We start from the raw sequence: 23,992 nt of genomic DNA, 5'->3' as shown, positions 1-23,992 counted from the left end.
GGTACATAACAGGTAAATACTAGTACTAGGAGATATTTAAAACACCTTCCCATCGTATGTACAAAAACACTTTCATCTACCTGACTGGAATATATAATTGATTTATTTTATACTTGAACTAAAAAGTTTTCTTCTCTTGTTATTTACTAACTTGATTCAAACTGAAATTAATAGATTACTTAAAAAGCTGTTTAAACATTGTTTAGTCTATAACATGTCGGGGGGGAAGATGGCCGAATGGTTAGCACGTGCGTGCTGTATCATAAGGTCTGTCATTCAGTCAACTGGAGTGGTTTCGAATCCCTGGTTGTACGTGACAAGGAGTAGGGTCGCCTGTCCAACCTCGTGGGTTTTCTCCGGGTTCTCCGGTTTCCTCCCACTGCTAAAAGACCCCTACGCGCAAGCGAATTATTGAAATAAAATTAAACCATATGTCAGTCCCGAAATGACCTAGTTTGTGTCGAGTGGACGTTAAACCCCATTTCTCTCTCTCTCTTTTAACATGTAAGACCACACCAAATTCATTTTCTTATCTTCAGGATGCCTATTAAAAACTCTGCCTCTAGAACGAAGGGCCTGACAAGGACAGCTGTCTAGTTGTTTGAATGGTACGAAAAACCAAGGACCTGTGTACACATTGGCATGCACTTAAAAGAACCTGTGACAGTTGGAATTCAACATAAGAGTAGACCGTAGTGCCACTGTCCGGGCAAAATCTCTCTCATAGCACACTATATGGCGTATTCCCGTCTTCATTAGCCCAGTTGGTGCAGAAAAGTAGGACGTTAAACCCCATTTCATAAAATTCATTTCATTTATAAACCGCGCAGGCAATGAAATATATACTAAAAACTAAATCATTGTCCCTTGCTTGTAACACAAGCTAAATATTATATATATATTTCTAACAATGATGTCATCACACAGTGTGCTTATCAGTCATCCAGTACAAAACTATATTTTCATTTAATTGGTGGTTTTTTTTTAAAAATGTTCTTTATAACATATGAGTATAAAGGAGTACCTGTATGGAAAAACTGTTAAAAAGGTCAATATTAAAATATTTAACTTGGTTGTTAAAAAACTTGATATCGGAATATCTCAATAATCATCAAAACTTTGTTGATAAAAAAACATTTTTTCCCTGAACGTCGTAGGTTTCCACTTGCTTTCTACCCCGACCTTAATATTTATCTAATATCGTTTTTATTTTTTCTGTAAATAGGAATTGCTTTATTTTTCTGAGAAGCACGATGGTACTAAAGACCCACCCCCACCCCCAGCCTTCATTGTTTAATTTTTTTTAATTTCATTTTTTTTTTATGAAGGGATATAAATGGAATGAGTAAACGCCAGGACTTTAAGAGAAACGAAATGAAATGGGGTTTAACGTCCTACTGTTCTGCTCTGACTGAGCTAATGAAGACGGGCATACGTCATACAGTGTGCTATGAGGGAAATTTTGCCAGGGCAGCGGCACTATGACCTACATATATCAAATTCCAACTGATAAGTGATCTTTTATGTGCATGCCGATGTATACACAGGACCTTTGTTTTTCATCCCATCCAAATGACTAGACTCTCCGTCCTACACCACCGACAAGGGATACCACGCCAGAAAATCCTGATGACCTTTCTCGGCCAATGCAGGGATCGAACATGCGACCCCCAGAGAAACAAAATAGGGCAACAATTTGATAAACTTGTTCAATCAACAGAAGTTCTCTCTAAATCTGACTGATTTAATTTTTTCCAAACAACAAACAATTACAAGAAATGAAAAATATTTCATACAAGCTTCTTAAGAATTAACTTTCTCTTTCAAATCTACCACCTACATATTGACGTAGGTTACGAGGAGTGCCTTCTCTTCAACAGATATATAACAACAACAGAGTCAAACACTTCAATAATACGGTCCTATTGTAATGTCACCACATTTATTTTTAATAGTTCAATAATCCGTATTTATAATAACATACATATATGTTACACATGCATATTATATGTCAAAGGTCATGAATTAAATGAGCATTATGGGAGATTAGATAAAGAGTTGACAATTCCCGCTATAATAGTTAAAAAAAAGATAACGTAAATAGAATATGCTGAAAGTTTCAGTCAAATTGCTCAACTCTGAACCAAGATATTAGTAAATAAATTTTAGGCCTAGCCTCGATCATCATTACTAAAGTCAGTACGATAAAAAACAAAGTCTCGATTATCCATTTTGATGTTAAATCATCCATCACAAAATGTATTCAAATCCAGTAAATATCGCAGGGTAGCGATGCCATCGAGAATCGACTATGGTCTGGATAAGTTAAACATACATTATGCAAGAGCTAAATCTGCCTATTACAGGTCTTTCTTTAGGCCTTAAATGTTATCTAAATTATTAGTTAGACATTTATTAACAAAACAAGATCATAATCAACTCTCGATGGCATCGGATACTCGAGATTTTAACTAGATTAAAACGGTTTGCCATTTAAAAATTTAATTTAAAAATGACTAATCGATGCATAGTCCTGATTCTACCAGTGCCCTGGTTACCACTGTGCACACATCTTGTCAAAACTACAAACAATGATAACTTGGCTTTGAATGAAATTTTCAATATTTTCTTTTTTTATCATCTATTTTTGAATTATTATAGCAAGAATGACCAACTCTTAACTATTGTATCTTTAATTAATGTCTAATTAATAATTAAATAACATTGCTTAAAGAAAACAGGCAAATTTAGCTCTTGCATAATGTATGTCGAATTGTCTGTGACATGATTCTTGATGTTCACAGGGGGGGTTGGATGGCCGAAAGGTTAGCTCAAGCGCGTTGTATTATAAGGTCTGTCATCGAGTCAACTGCCGTGGTTTTGATTCCCAGATTGTACGTGACAAGAAGTAGGGTCGCCTGTCCAACCTCCTGGGTTTTCTCTGAGTCCTCCGGTTTCCCCCAAGCTAAAGACCCCTACACGCAAGCGAAATATTGAAATAAAATCAAACCATATGTTAGTCTCGAAATGACCTAGTTTGTGTCAAGTGGACGTTAAACCCCATTTCTCCCTCTCTTGATGTACAGAAAATCTACAAAGGTTGTTTTGAATATTGTACTTTTAGTCCAACCTCCTGGGTTTTCTCCTGGTCCTCCGGTTTCCTCCCACTGCTAAAGACCTCTACGCGCAACGAATTATTGAAATAAAATTAAACCATATGTTAGTCCCGAAATGACCTAGTTTGTGTCGAGTGGATGTTAAACCCCATTTCTCTCTCTCTCTTGTACTTTTAGATAGATTGCGGCCACCAATCTGCCCGATTCATATTTCTAAACAAATACTTGTCGTTCAATAACCCCTATTAATACAACCTATATATTTTATCGTAACACTTCCATATTATATTATATGTCGAAGGCCATGGATTAATAATTTGTGACATGAATACTTGACGTGCAGAAAATCTACAAAGATCGACATATTGTCACCATTGATAGATTGTGTATTTTACATGTATATGTCATATTTTCTGATAGATTGTTGCTAATAATCCACCTGTTGAATAAATCCATATCAAAATGCTTTCAACTATTAAATAGAAAGTTGAGGTAAATGAACTTTGGTTCAATGAATGAAAAAATGAAATGAAATGAAATGCTGTTTAAACATACATTATACAAGAGCTAAATCTTATCTAAATTATTAATTAGACATTAATTAACCTATCCAGACCATATTTACTGGATTTTAATACATTTTGTGACAGATGATTTAATATGGTTAATCGAGGCTATGTATTTTATCGTACCAACGTTAACAAGCCAACAGTGAGGCTGATGTCCCCCGCCGAAATCCCCAAATAAATAGATGACACATATTAATTAATCGCACATCTATTTTTTTTCCAAAGTATCAAGCAATCAAACTGATTATCAACTATACACTAAGTTTCATCACTCTCTATCAGATAGAATCAAAGTTATCTTGTACCAAAGCAGGAAATTGCTTATCTCTGCTTAGCTTTAGCTCGATATGTTAATCATTGAACTCAGTCAAGACGAACATCTACATCAAGTTTAAACATTCTACCTAAATTAGAAGAAGAGTTGTTATGTTCCAAAGTCTTGACCAATCAAACTGCTTATTGCTCGTTAGCCTAAGCAGAAAATTCTCATCATCAAACTTAGTCAAGGTATTGATGTAATGAAACTATACACCAAGTTTCATCAATCTCACTTAATTAGAACCAAATTTATCGTGTTCCAAAGCATCAACCAGTCAAATTGCTTATCTCTGCTTACCCTAAGCGGAAAATGCTCATCTTCGAACTCCATCAAGGCATTGACCTAATCAACACATACACCAAGTTTGAACATTCTAGCTCAATTAGGAAGAGAGTTATCGTGCCCCAAAGTATCAACCAATCAAATTGCTTATCTCTGCTTACCCTAAGCGGAAAATGCTCATCTTCGAACTCCATCAAGGCATTGACCTAATAAACACATACACCAAGTTTGAACATTCTAGCTCAATTAAAAGTTATCCATCAACCAATCAAATTGCTTATCTCTGCTTACCCTAAGCGGAAAATGCTCATCCTCGAACTCCATCAAGGCATTGACCTAATCAACACATACACCAAGTTTGAACATTCTAGCCCAATTAGGAAGAGAGTTATCGTGTCCCAAAGCATCAACCAATCAAATTGCTTATCTCTGCTTACCCTAAGCGGAAAATGCTCATCTTCGAACTCCATCAAGGCATTGACCTAATAAACACATACACCAAGTTTGAACATTCTAGCTCAATTAGGAAGAGAGTTATTGTGTCCCAAAAAGTGTGACGGACAGACAGACGGACAGACAGACAGACAGACGGACAGACAGACGGACGAACCCATTTTAATAGTCCCCTGCTTTCTTCGAAAGGCGGGGGACAATAATGACGATAAAGGCTAGTCTAAATTTGAATCACTAATATCTTTATTCAGAGTGAAGTAATTTGACCGGAATTTTCAGCATATTCTGTTTTTATTATCTGTTTTTTAACTATCATAGTGAGAACTGTCAGCTCTGTATGTAATTTTACCTAATGCCCATTTAAGGTCCTAGTTTTCTGCAAAAAACTGGGCTAAAGAAGATGGGCGTATGGGAGAAATCTTGCCCGGACAGAAATTGAATTCCAACTGTCAAGGGTTCTTTTACGTGCATTCGAAGGTGTACACGGATCTCTTCTTTTGTTCCATCCGATAGGCTAGACACTGTTCTTTGCCAGGCCCTCCGTCTTGCACAACTGATAAGGAGAACTACGTTAAAAATTCCTGAGGAATTTTGTTGACTGAAACCGGGATAGTGAGACAGTGTTGTGTCTCTGATATTAATTGCCTTGGCATCAGATAAAAAAATATTTGCTGTGGGGTAGGATGGCCGAATGATTAGCATTACGTGCAAATTGTATCAGAAGGTCTGTCATTGAGTTAACTGGCATGATTTTGATTCCCCGGTTGTACATGTACGTGACAAGGAGTAGGGTCGTCTGTCCAACTTTGTGGGTTTTCTTCCCACTGCTGAAGACCTGTATCCTCAAGCAAATTATTGAAATAAAATTGAACCATATGTTAGTCCCGAAAAGACTGAATTTGTGTCTAGTGAACCTTAAACCCCATTTCTCCTGCTCTTTCCCTCCATATTTGTTTTGTAAATAGGCTCGACAATGGTAACAGCTCAACCTTCAGTAAGATTATAAAGGTATATTTATCTATATGCCCAGTAAATATCTATAACAATTACATGTAGTGGAGATATTGATCATATTTATCTATATGCCCAGTAAATATCTATAACAATTACATGTAGTGGAGATATTGATCATATTTATTTATATGCCCAGTAAATATATGTAACAAATAGTAAAGATATTGATCATATTTATCTATATGCCCAGTAAATATCTATAACAATTACATGTAGTGGAGATATTGATCATATTTATTTATATGCCCAGTAAATATCTATAACAATTACATGTAGTGGAGATATTGATCATATTTATTTATATGCCCAGTAAATATATGTAACAATTACATGTAGTGGAGATATTGATCATATTTATCTATATGCCCAGTAAATATATGTAACAATTAGTGGAGATATTGATCACAAGGTCAGTTACAAATCTATTCAAGATGTTTATATGTTTATAGTTGTTCAGGACACTGAGTAATCTACTCTATGAGGTGTTAAACGAAACCGTGATTGATGACCTTATGATTAGTTTATACCGGGTATTACTTAGTGGTAACTCAACCGTGGTATATTTAACCGTGGTATATTCATTCTCAACCCCTAAAGGGATTTATCATTTAGTGATAAAGCTGTAATAAGAGGGAGAGAAAGTGTGGTTTAATGTCCATAATAATAATATATCTGTTTATTGTGGTGTGCTCAAAACAAAACAAGAGGGAGAGAGAGAGAGAGAGAGAGAGAGGGAGAGATAGAGAGAGAAGTAGGGAGAGAGAGAGAGAGAGAGAGAGAGAGGGAGGGAGAGAGAGAGAGAGAGAGAGAGAGAGAGAGAGATTTGGACCAATACATTATATATTTTTTTTCTCCTGACATACTAACTAGGAGATAGTGGGTTCGATCCTGGTGTTGTTGGGTAACTTCCACAAGATTTTCCAGTGTGCTTTCCCCCTTAGTCAATAGGGGACCTTCTCGTTCAGATGGGCCAAAATACAAGGTCTTGCGTGCACGTTGTCGTATAGGCTAACCTTGACAGTTGAAGTTTGATGAATAGTAGTTTGTGAAATGAAAATGAAAATAATGAAAATGAAAATGAAAATGAAATGAAATGGGGTTTAACATCCTACTGTTCCGCTCAAACTGGGCTAATGAAGACAGGCATTAGCACGGGGGGAGGGGCAGCAGCTCTGCTAACGTTTGGGCAATCTGACTTTTCGGGCAGACGGGTCCAATTAAAAAAAAAAAAATTATTTCATCTAGTTGGCAAAATAAAGTGCCCGAAATCTAATAAAACACCAATTTTACTTTTCTTTTAATTGAATAACCCGTATTGACTATGGATTAAAACATTTTTGGGCATCAATTATTTTTTGTGAATGCAGCTGCAACAGTCTGATTGAATGATTGGAATTCAGGTCGGCATTGAGCACTTTGGTTTATTAGACCACTTTAAAGTTGCTGTATTAACGGGCTAGAATAGCAGGAAAACGCTAACCCACATTTTTGGGAGTTCTGCCCCCCCCCCCCAACAGTCATCCAGCCCGTACACCTATGATAAGTAACCATGGTTTATAGGTATTGACTATGTGACTTGTCTTTTAGACGGGCTAAAGTTGGCTTAACTCTGAATACAGGGGAGTCAAACGAATCTATCAAGCAGAAAACATTGGATTATAGAATAATTCTATTTCGTTTCACTGCTCTTTTTATAACCCTTAAATAGCACTGGTACCCCTTTTACAATCTAGGTGTTAAGTTTAGTTCCACTTCAGTGACTGTTACAAACTCAATGTTCATGGTTGAATGACCTCAGTGATAAATTGAAGAACAAAAAAAAATTTGAGGCTTTCAGAAGGCAATACACAAAATTGACTTGTATTATTGTTTCTTACCCAGAATTTAATAATAAAAAAGAAAGAAAAGGTAGATGTTCCTCAGTACAGGGGTATATTGTGTTTGTTTTTTTTTTACCTGTTGAAATTGGACGAGATTTTGTCTACCTTGTGGTATATATTGTTATGGATGGTTAATCAAATAACATGACAGTGGCGGACAAATAATATTTGGTTAGGGAGCCAAGTGGGAGATCTCTTCCTTAAAGAGGGAAATTGAGTTTATAGTCCACTCGACAGGAACTAAGCCATTTTGGGAATCACATATAGTTCAATTTTATTTCAATAATTTGGATGCACATAGGCATTTTTAGCTGTGGGAGGAAACAGGAGGACCCAGAGAAGAAACACGAGGGGTGATAGGCAACCCTACGCATTCTCACTTATATAAATGGGGATTTGAAACCATGCCACTTGACTCAATGATCTAATGTGCGTGCATTTATCCATTCGGCCACCCCCACCCCACCCCACCCCCCAACCCTCACATAGTGGTGTTGTGAAGGTTCTCACACCCAACCAATAAAAAGCTCAAGTTTACACATTTCATGGAATATTTTTGACTGGTGGGAGGGGGTGGGAGTAGGGGCGGGGAAGGTCTCCATCTGGACTTGCCACTGAACGTGGTATTATCAAACCACACTGTTGACAGTAACCGATTGAACAAGATGAATACCACAATACCATAGCAACAGAATGACACCATTTTACAGAAATATATTAGTCCTGTCAAAGATTATTATTTCAAGAAACAAACGCTTTAAATTACTGTCATAAATTTATAACAAAATCTTAAAACAGGAAGACAAACTTCAAATTAAAATATATTAGCGTGCCAAATATATTGACATGTAAATAAATTATACTCTGCAAAAACCAGGAAGTAATTTTGCCTGTTTTTAGGAATGTGTGTTTATGACCATCCCAAATATGGACATACTACATGTACATGTATCTACTAACCCGAACAGAGTAGGTTATCGCAGCCATCTTGGAAATGCGCAATTGTCCGAAGAACAAGTATGCCAAGTTCCATGTTGAAATTACTGAAATTGGTGCAGCGGCGCCCCAAGAAGAAGATTATGAAGTGTATAAGCATACTCAAATTAGCAGACGAAGTGGAAGATTACCATATATCCGATCCTTGTTCCCTGTGTTCGATTTCTGTGTTGGCCAAGAAAGTTCATCAGCATTTTCAGCCATGGTTCCCCAAAGTCAGTGGTGTAGGACGGAGGGCATGAGACAAAAAAAAACGAGGTCCTGTGTACATATTGGCATGCACGTAAAAGAATGAATGAATGAAATGGAGTTTAACGTCCTACTGTTCTGCTCCTATGCTGGGCTAATGAAGACGGGCATACGCCATACAGTGTGCTATGAGAGAAATTTTGCCCGGGCAGCGGCACTATCGCCTACTCTTATATTGAATTCCAACTGCCAAGGGATCTTTTACGTGCATTCTAATGTATACACGGGACCTCGGTTTTTCGTCTCATCGGAAGGACTAGACAGCTGTCCTTGTCAGGCCCTCTGGCCTGCATCACTGACAAGGTGGAACCACGCCGGAAGCACGTAAAAGAACCTTTGACAGTTGGAATTGGAAATAAGAGTAGGCCGTACAGAATACTGCATTGCATACACTGTCTACATTAGCCCAGTCGGAGCAGAATGGGACATAAAATCCCATTTCATTTCATTTCGTTTTGTGGATATATGAACACTTGAATAACAATGAACCTTTATCACAATAGGGGGGTTGGATGGCTTAGTGGTTAGCACGTGCGCGCTGTATCATTAAGTCTGTCATTGAGTCAACTGGCGTGGTTTCGAATCCCCGGTTGTACGTGACAAGGAGTAGGGTCGCCTGTCCAGCCTCGTGGGTTTTCTACGGGTCCTCCGGTTTCCTCCCACTGCTAAAGACCCCTACGCGCAAGCGAATTATGGAAATAAAATTGAACCATATGTTAGTCCCAAAATGACCTAGTTTGTGTCGAGTGGACGTTAAACCCCATTTCTCTCTCTCTCTTTTATCACAATAAAAAAACCCCAACAAATCTAACCATGTGATGTGTAAACTAAAAGTAAAACATAAAAAAACAATAAAAGGTGTTTATTGGTTATATTGTCTGTTTTATATATTAACTAGTGATGTATGTCAACCCATCATATTAAACTCAACAATAAAAATAACATAAAATATATCCCCTTAGTTTATCATACCACTAACCACAATACACTCAATAATAACAAATTTAATACATTCAATAAAAACAATAACAAACTTCTAGTTAACCCCACAACATCTTACAATAACAAATGTCTTGTTAACCACAAAAAACATACAATAACAAATTTCTTGTTAACCACACCAAACCTTACAATAACATTTTTTTTGTTGACCACACAAAACCTTACAAATACAAATTTTTTTTTTAACCACACAAAACCTTACAATAGCAAATTTCTTGTCAACCACTCAGAACTCTATAATTAAAAATTTCTTGTTAACAAAACAACACCTTATAATAACAAATTTCTTGTTAACCACACAACACTCAATAATAACAAATGTCTTGTCAACCACACAGAACCTTACAATAACAAATTTCTTGTCAACCACACAACACCTTACAATAACAAATGCCACTATAGACTCTACAATAACAAATTTCTTAATTCCCAACCAAACCAGAATAAAGGTTAAATACAGAAGAGAGGAGGGTGGATGATAAAATGATACAACAGATATATAGAGGGAGAGGAGGGGGTGCACACCCTTTCACCACTTAATGGTCAAGCTGTGTGACATCGCAGTATTAAAGGCAATCTTGTGGTATGCTTCACTTAGCTCATTACTTAGATTCTAGGAATGGCTGCAAAGTCATAAGTCACCTAGACATGTTGGATTTGGGGGAGAAAGAGAAATGGGGTTTAGCATCCACTCAACACAAACTAGGTTATTTTGAGGGTAACATGACATGCTCATGGGTCATCAGCAATGAAAACACACCACTTCCCTCAATGACAGATCTTATGACCCAAAGCCTACACTTGTTACACCAACCAGCCACCAAACCTAGCGTGTTGGAATGGAATGTATATCAACTTATTAATATACCAGTGGCGTATATATCTATAATCCATATAATAAAATATACGATTAGAAACGTCCAAGCGTCATAATAAATAAGCCATGACCTTAGGCAACACGAATTAGAGGTGTCATAAAAAGAAGATAAATTTCTAAGAAGAATAATTGTGATAAAAGATATTTATCATTTGTATTTATTATCAAATAAATTGAGGAATAACTTCCTACTTTTCTGAACAAACTGGAGAGAGAGAGAGAGAGAGAGAGAGAGAGAAAGAGAGAGAGAGAGAAAGAGAGAGAGAGAGAGGGGGTTTAATGTCCACTCGACACAAACTAGGTCATTTCAGGACTAAAATATGGTTTAATTTTCTTTCAATAATTCGCTTGTGCGTAGGAGTCTTTAGCAGTGGGAGGAAACCGGAGGACCCGGAGAAAAACCACGAGGTTGGACAGGCGACCCTACTCCTTGTCACATACAACCAGGGATTCGAAACCACGCCAGTTGACTCAATGACATGCACGAACTGGACCAATGAAGACGGGCATAAGCAGGGTTCTTGATCCATTTTGAAACAAACCGGTCAATTTGTTGCCATGGTATTTGGAGAGTTTTGCCCAAATTGTCCTATTTCCACCTACTCTACACTGAATTCCAATTGTCTAGATTTTTTTTACATGGCCAGACTTATTTTTTCTTTCTTTTTGTTTCTCTGCCCAGGCCTCCATAACATTATTTTTTTCAAATATCAACAGGTTTAAAAAACTTCTGATAGGATGAGAAATTAGCAAAACTGTTTTATTTCAACGATAAACTAAATCAATACCTTAGAAGATTCATATTTTAAGATAAAAAAAGGTTTTGGGGGTAAAATATATGATTAAATTAAACGATGAAATCAGTATACCCTTTCTCCTACCTGGTACCTGTCACTAGGTATAACCAGTAGACAATGGCATGATTCTCCAATGTTGGGGTAGGAGATGTCTTCCAAAAATGTTTTCCAGAATTCTTATCCCAATTGCATCTTAGCATCCATCTGAAAGGAGGGGGGTGAGGGGGGAATTGCCTCATGTATATGGCTAGATTTGAATGTAAAGGACATATTATATTTTTTACATTGGATAAGGGATCCCGCAATAACTAAACGAGACAGAGGGATGGATGTCAGTCAAACCAAAACTGTTAAATTCTCTTAAATAATAATTATAAATACAGCGTATTTCTAATGTTTAATAAAAACTCTGTATACTACATGACATCAATAAAGAACTGTGCATTCCTGACATGTAAATTATGTAGATAGTTTACTGTGTATTACATCATAAATGTGATAAAAAGTGTGAATTATGGAAATATGTTCTGTATCAAATATTGGATCAGTGGGATATTAGTCCAGCATCACACTGTGTATTATAAAGTGTGTATTATATGTATAACCATGATAAAGCTGAGAATTATCAGTGTATATCAGATATGTATTATAAAGTGCGCATTACATGTATAACCATGATAGGGTTAAAGTGTACATCAGATACAGGTATTTCACTGTGTATTATAAAGTATGGATTATATGTATAACCATGATAAGTATCATCAGTGTATATCAGATAGATCACTGTGTATTATAAAGTGTGCATTACATGTATAATTATGATAAGGATTGAGTATTATCAGAGATCTCACTGTGTATTATAAAGTGTGCATTACATATATAACCATGATAAGGCTGAGTATTATTATAAAGCATATATTTTGTGTCATTTTAAGTCAGTGTATATTAGATAACTCACACAAATTGAAATGCCCAAAGAAATTATAATACCAAACCAAGACTTTGGCACACTGTTAAATAAAGTTTATTAGGATGTTAAATAATAATTATTATAGGGAAGGTTTTTACAGCGCTTATATATTTATCAAAAGAAATGCCCTTAAGCGCTGAAAAAATATTTCAACAAATAAACAGCAATGACATTGATAAATAAATGAATCGTTCATAGTTACATCAAATGTGAAAGAAAAATGAAGTGTACATGAAATACAATGTCTAAAAAAATTACAAGAAAATCTAAAAGCGTAAAAATTTGACAGCAGAGGTTTCAAAGTCTATAAATGGTAAAACAGATGATCAGCTAATTATTAGTGAGAAGCAAAACATGCTGTAGGCCTATTTTGAAAGATATATTTAAGTTCCAGGGGAATACATTATTCACAATCACCCCAGTTCCTTTATGCAAATTATAATAACATTTCATTATTTCTTTTCCTGGTAATAGAGCAGTCAAAAATTCAAAGGATGCGATATACTGTACTCTTTTTGATTTATAACAACCAATGTCAAGTCTTTGCATGATTATACGAAATGATTATATAACATTTCGGCTCGCGACATTATGGACCATATCCTTAGGCGGACAATTGCATTTGTGTGGGCTTAGGCTATTTACATAAACCCAAAAATTTTCTTTGTCACCTGAATTTTCTGAATGAATCAGTCATTAAGTAAAACAAATTTTTCACAAAGCTGTGATGGTTGTTTATTTTTAATTAATTACATAACAATATAAATTTACATTACATTCTTTGATGTTTATGCCCGAAAAAATTAAATACTTTGCCTGAAAAATGGACAGTTGACCGAATCTGGAGATGGGGGGTATCTACGTCTATGTTACGGACTAACAACCTTTAGGACTAAAAAAAATATGTCCTCAGAATTTCGGACTCTAAATTATGAAGTCATCTACAATCTTATTGAATTTTATAAAACTCCCAATTCCTCAAATAAGATGTTTGAAAACTCTAATTCTTTAATTAGTTGGTTAATAAAATAATGTGTTAATAATAAGTAGTGAGTAAAATAAACATTGGATATTATTCATGGAAAGTTTAAGTAAAGGAGCTTAAACAGATAGAATATCTAAGTTCATATTAAAGATACATTATGGAAGATTAGATAAAGAGCTGACAGTTCTCACAATAATAGTTAAACACTAGATAATTAAAGGGAATTTGCTGAAAATTACAGTCAAATTGATCCACCCTGAACCGAGTGTTTAGCTATTGAATTTTGGGCCTAGCTTCGATCATCATTACTAAAGTCGGTACGATAAAAAAACATAGTCTCGATTATCCATTTTTTGATTTAATCAGAAGCAGCAGACCAGGTTCTAATCCAGTAAATATCGCAGGCTAGCGATGCCATCGAGAGTTGATTATGGTCTGGATAAGTTAATTAATGTCTAATTAATAATTTAGATAACATTTAGCTCTTGCATAATATGTTTAACTTATTAGTATGATTGGGGGATTGGATGGTCGAATGGTTAGCATGCGCGCTGTATCATAAGGCCTGTCAATGAGTCAACTGGCGTGGTTTCGTATCCCCGGTTGTACGTGACAAGAAGTAGGGTCGTCCAGCCTCGTGGGTTTTTTTTCCGGGTCCTCCGGTATCCTCACACTGCTAAAGACCCGTACGCACAAGCGAATTGTTGAAATAAAATTAAACCATATGTTAGTCCCGAAATGACCTAGTCTGTGTGAGTAGAGTTAAACCCCATTTTTCTCTCTCTCTCCCTCTCTCTCTCTCTCTCTATTATTATGATTAAAATCTGATTTATGACCACAAATTATTCTTGCTGTAGATGGGCTGTAAAAAGAAATTGTTTGACAGGTGCTGTAATTGCTGCTGTAAAAAACCCCCCAAAAAACCCACAAAACAAAGATAGTCCTATACATATTAATACAATTTAGTTTTTGTCCCTTTTTTTAAAATAAAAAAAAAAATTCTTGCAAAAAATTTGCATAACTTACCTGAATGAGAGAGTTGTGAGAGGACGATATGACTTGTGACTGTTATTCAGATGAATTCTCTTCCCCCAAAAATCATTCCACCAAAATCCTGAAGCAGGTGCTTTACCGTTTACATCAGGATTTTTCTTAATTGCAAAAATATCATCATGAACGAATTCGCCATTTAAAGAATTATAGTAACATATCGCGGCTAGTAAAACTGGTATAGCGTATAAAGTTCCTCTATTCAGCCATTGAAAAGGTGTTTTAGGTCTCGACTTTATTTCACGAACCCCTTTTACAATGTTGTTATTGACTTCCATAGTCATCAAACATTTATCCGAGTTGTCTGTCAGTTCGTTAATTACTGATCATCAATCTGGATTGTCCGTAAAACACATCACGACAATCTTTATATATATCATAAACTATTAAACAGACAATTAACTGGCTAACAAGATACCCGCCTCTTGTTTTCAAACTGTCATTTCGAGCACATGTAAACGAGCTGTCAGTCAAAGTCACATGATCTCATTCACGTGATTAGCTAATCCAGTCAGATACTGTTACTAGAAGAATGGCCGGGTCAACGTCGAGAGCAGCTACAGCGGCAGCCAATGGAGATTTATCGGTAAAATCACAAAATGTATCAAGTTTTTTCAATTCTTTCGTAGATTTGAATAGACAAGTAATAAATACACAAATTTTCATTCATGATTCAGAACACTTTTCAGATTTTATTGGATGTGAACTGAGGAAAGAAAAGTTCGTTTATGAATGAATGGAAGAGGCGGGGCTTAGCATTGTTTTGTATAACAACAGAAACCTGAATGAACCGTATTTAATGTAAAAAGTACCCCTGAAATTATTTGATACTAAACTTCCCAAATAAAGATATGATGAATTTAAAAAGATATGATGGATTAAAAGTTTATTGACAATATAAACATCACATACATACAGGGTTGTTTTTTGGCACATTTGACCAATTTCCCCAAATTGGACCTCGCACTAAGGCACCCCTCTTATATCGAATTCCAACTGCTAAGGGATCTTTTACGTGCATTCCATTGTATACATGGGGCCTTATTTTTTCGGGGGGTTGGATGGCTGAATGGTTAGCGTGTGCGTGCTGTATCATAAAGTCTGTCATTGAGTCAGCTGGCGTGGTTTGGAATCCCTGGTTGTACGTGACAAGGAGTAGGGTCGCCTGTCCAACCTCATGGGTTTTCTCCGGGTCCTCCAGTTTCCTCCCACTGCTAAAGACCCCTACGCGCAAGCGAATTATTGAAATAAAATTAAACCATATGTTAGTCCCGAAATTACCTAGTTTGTGTCGAGTGGACGTTAAACCCCATTTCTCTCTCTCCCTTAGTTTTTCGTATCATCCGAATGACTACACAGCTGTCAAACTGTTGTATAATTAAATGATGTTAGAGGGTTTGAAATATTTAATAGATAATGATAAATATTTCAGGGTTTGAAGTATTTGATAGATAATGATATATATTCAGGGTTTGAAGTATTTAATAGATAATGGTATATATTTCAGGGTTTGAAGTATTTGATAGATAATGGTATATATTTCAGGGTTTGAAGTATTTGATAGATAATGATATATGTTTCAGGGTTTGAAGTATTTGATAGATAATGATATATATTCAGGGTTTGAAGTATCTGATAGATAATGGTATATATTTCAGGGTTTGAAGTATTTGATAGATAATGGTGAGAATATAAATGTCCGATCTTCAGATGGAATGACACCACTAGCTATAGCTGCCTTCTGGGGTTACGCAGATGTTGTAGAATTCTTGCTAGAAAACAGGTAATATAATAAACAATTTCCTTGGAGATCAGCCTTTCTGTCTGATTTATTTATTTATTTTTTTGTCCCCCGCCTTTCGAAGAAAGCAGGGGACTATTAAAATGGGTTCGTCCGTCTGTCTGTCTGTCCGTCTGTCCGTCTGTCTGTCCGTCTGTCTGTCCGTCACACTTTTTGGGACACAATAACTCTCTTCCTAATTGAGCTAGAATGTTCAAACTTGGTGTATGTGTTTATTAGGTCAATGCCTTGATGGAGTTCGAAGATGAGCATTTTCCGCTTAGGGTAAGCAGAGATAAGCAATTTGATTGGTTGATACTTTGGGGCACGATAACTCTCTTCCTAATTGAGCTAGAATGTTCAAACTTGGTGTATGTGTTGATTAGGTCAATGCCTTGATGGAGTTCGAAGATGAGCATTTTCCGCTTAGGGTAAGCAGAGATAAGCAATTTGATTGGTTGATGCTTTGGGACACGATAACTTTAGTTCTAATTAAGTGAGATTGATGAAACTTGGTGTATAGTTTCATTACAGTAATACCTTGACTAAGTTTGATAATGAGCATTTTCTGCTCAGGGTAAGCAGAGCGATACGCAATTTGATTGGTCGAGACTTTGGAAAACAATAACTCTCCTACTTTGATTGTTAGACTATAAGTAAAGATATACTGTTTGATTGTTCAATACTTTGTAAAAGATAATTTGTGATAAATTTATATGTGTCCTCTAATTATTTTCCTATTTCGGCGGGGGACATCAGCCTCACTGTTGGCTTGTTTAATTCCAAGAGATGAAACATTGCATATATTGACTGAGCAAGTAAAGCCTTTACGCCAGCACTGACAGTGTGTGTTGGCCACATTTTTTCATTCTGTCTAACTGAGCAGGCATGCACCACAAGTACAACCCATATTAACAAACACAGAGGTTTGAACTCTAGAAGAGTTGTTTCCCCTTAGTGTGCTTTTTGCTTCACTAAAATTTATATGAAGAGCCCCGGGGAAGAACAATCTAAGTCACTTTTTCAACGAACCCTAGTTAAAGGCGCCATCTGGTAGTAAATTGTATAAGCTTTCTGTGGAACAATCAATTTCAGGTAAAAATGATCAGTCATATCGAACCAAGGCCCTTCTGAAATGGCCTCCTGGACAAATACGTCCATCGTACCCTTTATTTGACCTTAATTTGGCAGAAAAATTGAAGTCAGTTGTTGTACTGGTAATTATGATTTGTATTAAACATCAGTTTGAAGATGTAATTAAACCCACTTGTTGTTCTGTTCGCATCAAGCATTCTTGTCTAAAAGTCTGTTTTGCCTTTTATGCGACAAAAATGTGACTTAGATCATTCTTTCCCTGGACTCTTCACATGTATTCACAGAATATTGTCATATTAAAATTAAAATTAAATTGAGAAACAAGATCTCAGTTTATTAGTTTTTCTTCCTATTCTTCCTATTCTGCTTCCAAGATGCTGTTATCTTGCCAGACACTCCATTTTTGCATCATGGACCGTAAAATCAAACTGCAGTCTCATTTCTCAAGTAGGGGTTGGATGGCTGAATGGTTAGAATGTGCGCGTTGTATTATAAGGTTTGTCATTGAGTCAACTGGCGTGGTTTCGATTCCCTGGTTGTACTTGACAAGGAATAGGGTCGCCTGTCCAATCTCGTGGGTTTTCTCCAGGTCCTCCGGTTTCCTCCCACTGCTAAAGACCCCTACGCGCAAGCGAATTATTGAAATAAAATTGAACCATATGTAATGTTAGTCCTGAAATGACCTAGTTTGTGTCAAGAATACCTTAAACCCCATTTCACCCTCCTTCTCTCTTCTCTCTCTCTCTCTCTCTCATTTGCCACCTAACATGTATATTTTTCTTACAGAGCCGATGTAAATCTGACCAATAAGGGAAACAACTGGACACCGTTACATTGTGCTTCTTTTCAAGGTCATGGAAAGGTCATATTAAATCTGATGCAGCACACACCTGATTTATATATCAAAGATAATCTCGGCAGGTGAAAAAATATATATCTATACTAATATTTGCGACTGTCGTTTGTTTGTTTGTTTGTTTGTTCAGGGTTGGTGGTTACACTAAGGCTGTCCCGAGGTTGAAATTTGGTGTATAGGGGTAGCTCGGAACGGGGAGGAACATGGACTAGGTAGCGTTGGCCGTGCAGCACTGGATCATCTGCTACTTTCAGTTTCGGAGTTATAGGCACACCCCATGCAGCACTGGATCATCTGCTACTTTCAGTTTCGGAGTTATAGGCAGATCCTGTGCAGCACTGGATCATCTGCTACTTTCAGTTTCGGAGTTATAGGCACATCCCGTGCAACGCTAGATCATCTGCTACTTTCAGTTTAGGAGTTATAGGCACATCCCGTGCAGCGCTGGTTCATCTGCTTCTTTCAGTTTCGGAGTTATAGGCACATCCCGTGCAGCACTGGATCATCTGCTACTTTCAGTTTCAGAGTTATAGGCACATCCCGTGTCGCGCTGGATCATCTGCTACTTTCAGTTTCGGACTTATAGGCACATCCCGTGCAGCACTGGATCATCTGCTACTTTCGGTTTCAGAGTTATAGGCATATCCCATGCAGTGCTGGATCATCTGCTAATTTCAGTTTCGGCGCACATCCCGTGCAGCGCTGGATCATCTGCTAATTTCAGTTTCAGAGTTGTAGGCACATCCCGTGCAGAGCTGGATCATCTGCTAGTATTATATAAATAGTAGGGGTAGGATCTACTGTTCAACCATGTGGGTTTTCTCCGGGGACCTCTGGTTTCCTCCCACTGCTAAAGACCCCCTATGCGCAAGCGAAGTATTGAAATAAAATTGAACCATATGTTAGTCCTGAAATGACCTAGTTTGTGTTGAGTGGACGTTAAACCCCATTTCTCTCTCTCTTTTTGTCAGAGATGTCCAAGTATAGGTATTTATGGAGAGAAAGTTGGTGAGTTTGCCTTTGATGGGATTCGAAACCCCTTTTGCAATAGGTCATCAGGAACAAACTTGAAAACTTTCTCTGTATTTTTCTATTTATTGTCCCTACATTATCCCCTATAATTTGGCAGAAAATTAAACATGGTCAACTGGCTTCAACTGACTGGCACTAGTTGCTTTGTGTGGTAAGAGGCGCTCATTCGTTTCGTTTTTTATAGTTCAAAATTTCATTTTAATTGTCTTTACTACAATAGGATCTGGAAGAGTTGTTATATTACAGGCCTTCTGGTTGAAGCGAGGGATTGGCCAATGAAAGGGTCTGTTACCGGCAAGTTCTTGGCGTGCGATGCACGGAACTGTGGATAAACCACTAGAAACGTCAATGCTGATTGATTAATCAATGTCTGACGTCATACGGTCAAAAGCCACTCGTATGACCCCTGATGCGACCTTCCAGTACAACCGGTCAGATCTTCGTGTAGTAAACAAAATACAGATCTGTATTTAAATCAGATTGTTTGCCGAAACCCTAGTTGCTCGCAGTTGTAAGGTCAAGCCCCACTTTACACATGTAACCATAGGCAAATAAGAATTTTTTTCTTTCTTTCAGAACTGCTGTTGATTTTGCCTCAGCTTTGGATGCAGTTTGGTCATTTTTTGGAGGTAGGTACCTGTAGAGTAACAGACTAGGTTATTTTGGGACTAACATACTGATCAATTTTATTTAAATAATTCACTTTTACTTATGCGTCTTTAGCAGTGGGAGGAATCTGGTGTACGCAGATAAAAAACCACAAGGTTGGGCAGGCGACCAGCCTATTCACAAACAAGCTTGGGATCAAAACCATGCTACTTGACTCAATGGTAGAGGGGGGTTGGATGGCCGAATGGTTAGCATGTGTGCGCTGTATCATAAAGCCTGTCATTGAGTCAACTGGCGTGGTTTCGAATCCCTGGTTGTACATGACCAGGAGTAGGGTCGCCTGTCCAACCTCATGGATTTTCTCCAGGTCCTCCGGTTTCCTCCCACTGCTAAAGACCCCTACGCGCAGGCAAATTATTGAAATAAAATTAAACCATATGTTAGTCCCGAAATGACCTAGTTTGTGTATCTCTGCCAGTGTTGTGTGGACACTGAACACCATTTTTCTACTTTTATTCACATTAAAATTCAAGATACATTATGTAAGATTTAGATAAAGAGCTAGCCATTCTTGCTATAATAGACAATGCAAAATGAATATATTGAAAATTTCATTCAAATTACTCTATTGCGAGCAAAGATATTAGCCTTTGAAGGTTAATATCAGAGATATCTGATGGTATCGAGTGTTGATTATGATTTTGTCATGTTAATAAATGTCTAATTAATAGTTTATATAATAATCTAAGACTATTGCAAGAATTTTTGCTCTTTTAGTTAGCAGCATTATATTAATTAATATTTTCTATTATGCATTTAAATCAAACTGAGTGAATAAGAGACAGATTGTTATATTAGAAAGAATATAATTTGGTAAACATTAGCTGGTTCCATGGGTATGAGAATATCATGTTTAACACATGACTGGAAATTTACGAATTGCATCATTTGGCTTGAGTAACCAATCTCTATAATTGTTTACGTCATATTTCACCAATTAGATAATTGAACGTCCAAATCCCAAAGCTAGAAGATCATCATATCTTTGGGCAATCGTCAGACAGCACTTGATTCTGGAAGGGAAAAGATGTAGCAATTTCTATCAGCAGGCTTGCCCCAGCGAGTCTGGCTGGATGGATGGAGTTTGATAGACTGACTTTACTGTTATTGTACTACGCTTGTATCTATGTATCCGGCTATGATATATAAAATGTAAAAACGAACTGTTGCATTGTTATTCCTAGTAAGAAAAACGTCTTAACTGAGAAAACAGTAAAAAGTAAATACACAACGTGAAGGGGAAGTAAAGACGACAAGGCTACTAAGATATGTAGTAAGAAAAGATGCATGGGTTATACGCCGGATGTGGCAACCGAGGTGTCGAAGGCCTGCTTTCCACGTCTGACAGACGACCCATTGTGCTACAACATTTGAGGCCTAAAGAAAGACCTGCAATAAGCAGATTTAGCTCTTGCATTATGTATGTTTAAATTTTTTCCATTTGAATTTCAGCTGCTGGATGTAAAAGAACGAGTAAATCTGATTTAATTAGAATGGATATCGTGAAAAGGGTCAAGCAAAATGATCCCGCTATAATACCATCTTCAGAACGAGTTCATTTTTCACGACCAGGATCAGCTTATGTAATTAACAGCGAAGGTTATACAAGATCCTATAAAGATCATAATATGGTGAGTTACTGACCCTGCAGCACCAATAGAACAAACAATGGGGTTTATACAAGATCTTGCAGCACCAATAAAACATAGTATTAGAGAGAGAGAGAGAGAGAGAGAGAGGGAGAGAGAGAGAGAGAGATGGGGTTTAACGTCCATTCGACACAAACCAGGTCATTTCGGGACTAACATATGGTTCAATTTTCTTTCAATAATTCGCTTGTGCGTAGAAGTCTTTAGCAGTGGGAGGAAACCGGAGGACCCGGAGAAAACCCATAAGGTTGGACAGGCGACCCTACTCCTTGTCACGTACAACCGGGGATTCGAAACCACGCCAGCTGACTCAATGACAGACTTTATGATAAAAATTTCACATACAACTGAGAAATCGAAACCACGCCAGTTACTATAATGGCTCTAATTTTAACTAAGACGAATTATTTCCATTGTGTTCGTTCAGGAATACAAGATCAATTGTCAAGAGTAATGTCTGTGGAGTGAACAAGGAAATTGTTAGTGGTCCTTTAAAACGGGCAAAAATTGTATAAACATGTCTTGCCTCCCTTTAACTACAGGGGAAAGTAATTAAAAAGTAAAGGGGTGCTTACTTTTTAAAGAACAGCTGATATCACTGACTTTGTATTATGTGGTATAATGGTTTTTAAAATAGAAAGGTTAACACTCGACACAAACTAGGTCATTTCGGGACAAACATATGATATGAATTTTGTTTCAATAATTCGCATGTGCGTAGGGGTCTTTAGCTGTGGGAGGAAATTGAAGGACCCAGAGAAACCCCTCGTAATTGCGCAGGCAACCCTAATTATTGCCACCTGCAAGTGGAGATTGAAACTACACCACTTGACTTAATGATCTAAAGTGCATATGTAATCCCATTTGATCACCCAACACCCGTTTTTGCAATTCAAGCAACTAAACACATTAATGGGAGACAACCCATAAAAAAACACATTAAGGGGAGACAACCAACAACACCTTTCCAATCAGAATTCAAAATTTGAGAATATGACCCAGCCTATTTTTATTTTTCAGGTTATGGCATCAGTGACGGGCGATGTTCTGGCAGGATTACCAGAAGACAAACCAATCAGGCGTGCCAATTATAAGCCAACTTTATCATTATTACAAAATTAAAAATCGTTATTTTTTACTCCTAGGATCAGCTTGATTCACTACTCTTATAGGCACGGTAGTGACAAGCGTGGGTTGCATCACCTGGGGTAAGCCAAGCATTGTAGCCCCTCACCTGTGTTCCCTTACCACGGCTAAAATTTTATGTGGGAACATTTATTTGTTCCACAATATTGAAAAACTGTGTAGAATGTTCGAACAATGGGAGATTTTCTGTGTTAATGGATATAACTAGACCTACCTCATTTTTATTTTTATACGGCATTTAGTAATTGAACATATAATATAAAAACACAAATTTATATAGAAAACAGTCACTGAGTGTGAAATAAACTCAGCAAGTTCCTCTTGTCGTTCTCAATTAAGTCATTACTTACATGGGAACCACAAGAGGAACTTGTTGAAACGTAGTGTGAAATAAACCCAGTGATTGTTTTCCATATAAATTTGTGTTTTTATATTTGTATTTTTGTGAAATTCTGACCACAGCCCACTGGATGGAGTACACTTGAAATATCTGCTGTATTCGTCCACTTCTATTTCCCATAATCATTATGTTAATTATTTGAAAATAATATTTGTTACCGCTGTGAGAAGTTGGGTTTGCGAGAACTCGTGATCGTCAAAACATTCTGATATAAAGACTAGTTACATTTAAAGAACGAGAATTACTGGATGTTAATTGGTAACTATTGTTTTTATGAGAGTGACGAGGATGTTAGCAGATGTCACGGCAAATAGATTTAGGCTACTATACTAGGGTTATGTTTGGGAATTTCCAATAAGAGATGGGAATAGAATTTATTTTATGATCAGTAGTGGAATACCGCGTTTTATCAGTGAAATAAAAGTGTTATTCCACTGGCTAGCAGTAGTCCATGTTGTTTTTACCTAAAATGATTGTAAAATCATAAAATAAATAGAACATTTGTCGTTTTGTCGTGAATAACATATTTTATTTCATCTCTAAGCAAGAAAACGTTTATATTTTCACTCATGCTACGCATTCGTGAAAATATAAGTTTTCTTGCTTCTCGATGGAATAAAATATGTTATTCACTCTAAGACGACAAATATCCTCTATGTATTCAATGTCGTAAACATGACGTATATTTTTAGAAACATGTTCTCCAGACGTAACGAATACAGCTCAAGTGTACAAATATAGAACTAAACTGAAAGTAGACTATATCAGTGATGTATAGTGGACCATATAGTTCTACCCGATTGTTA

General features: G+C 36.8%; 2 protein-coding genes across 2 annotated transcripts in view; one reads left to right on the top strand and one right to left on the bottom strand.

Moving 5' to 3' along the window:
- LOC126811516 (protein O-mannosyl-transferase TMTC1) overlaps positions 1-15,006 on the bottom strand; it is a 74,940-nt gene extending 59,934 nt beyond the window's left edge. Inside the window, exon 1 of the mRNA XM_050537188.1 lies at positions 14,536-15,006. Coding sequence (XP_050393145.1) covers positions 14,536-14,843 — 308 coding nt within the window. The 5' untranslated portion in view covers positions 14,844-15,006. The remainder of the gene's footprint in view (positions 1-14,535) is intronic.
- A 47-nt stretch (positions 15,007-15,053) lies between these two features.
- Positions 15,054-23,625, top strand: LOC126811525 (serine/threonine-protein kinase TNNI3K). The gene is made up of 6 exons (XM_050537213.2): positions 15,054-15,145; positions 16,218-16,342; positions 18,221-18,355; positions 19,899-19,951; positions 21,444-21,622; positions 22,661-23,625. Exons 1-6 carry the CDS (start codon positions 15,092-15,094, stop codon positions 22,760-22,762), a joined length of 648 nt encoding a protein of 215 aa, XP_050393170.1. The 5' UTR covers positions 15,054-15,091; the 3' UTR covers positions 22,763-23,625.
- The last annotated feature ends 367 nt before the right edge of the window (positions 23,626-23,992 follow it).

This window comes from Patella vulgata, chromosome 2 (assembly GCF_932274485.2).
Source record: "Patella vulgata chromosome 2, xgPatVulg1.2, whole genome shotgun sequence".
NCBI classification, from domain to species: Eukaryota; Metazoa; Mollusca; class Gastropoda; family Patellidae; genus Patella; species Patella vulgata.
This window is presented reverse-complemented; position numbering and strand designations above follow the sequence as displayed.

What these genes read in the sequence shown, in the direction of transcription:
- LOC126811525 (XM_050537213.2), top strand. Translation starts at nt 15,092, where the DNA reads ATGGCCGGGTCAACGTCGAGAGCAGCTACAGCGGCAGCCAATGGAGAT. An exon ending in GAATTCTTGCTAGAAAACAG is followed by an intron (nt 16,343 to 18,220) that starts GTAATATAATAA and finishes TTTTTCTTACAG; the next exon opens with AGCCGATGTAAATCTGACCA. An exon ending in CCTATAAAGATCATAATATG is followed by an intron (nt 21,623 to 22,660) that starts GTGAGTTACTGA and finishes TTTATTTTTCAG; the next exon opens with GTTATGGCATCAGTGACGGG.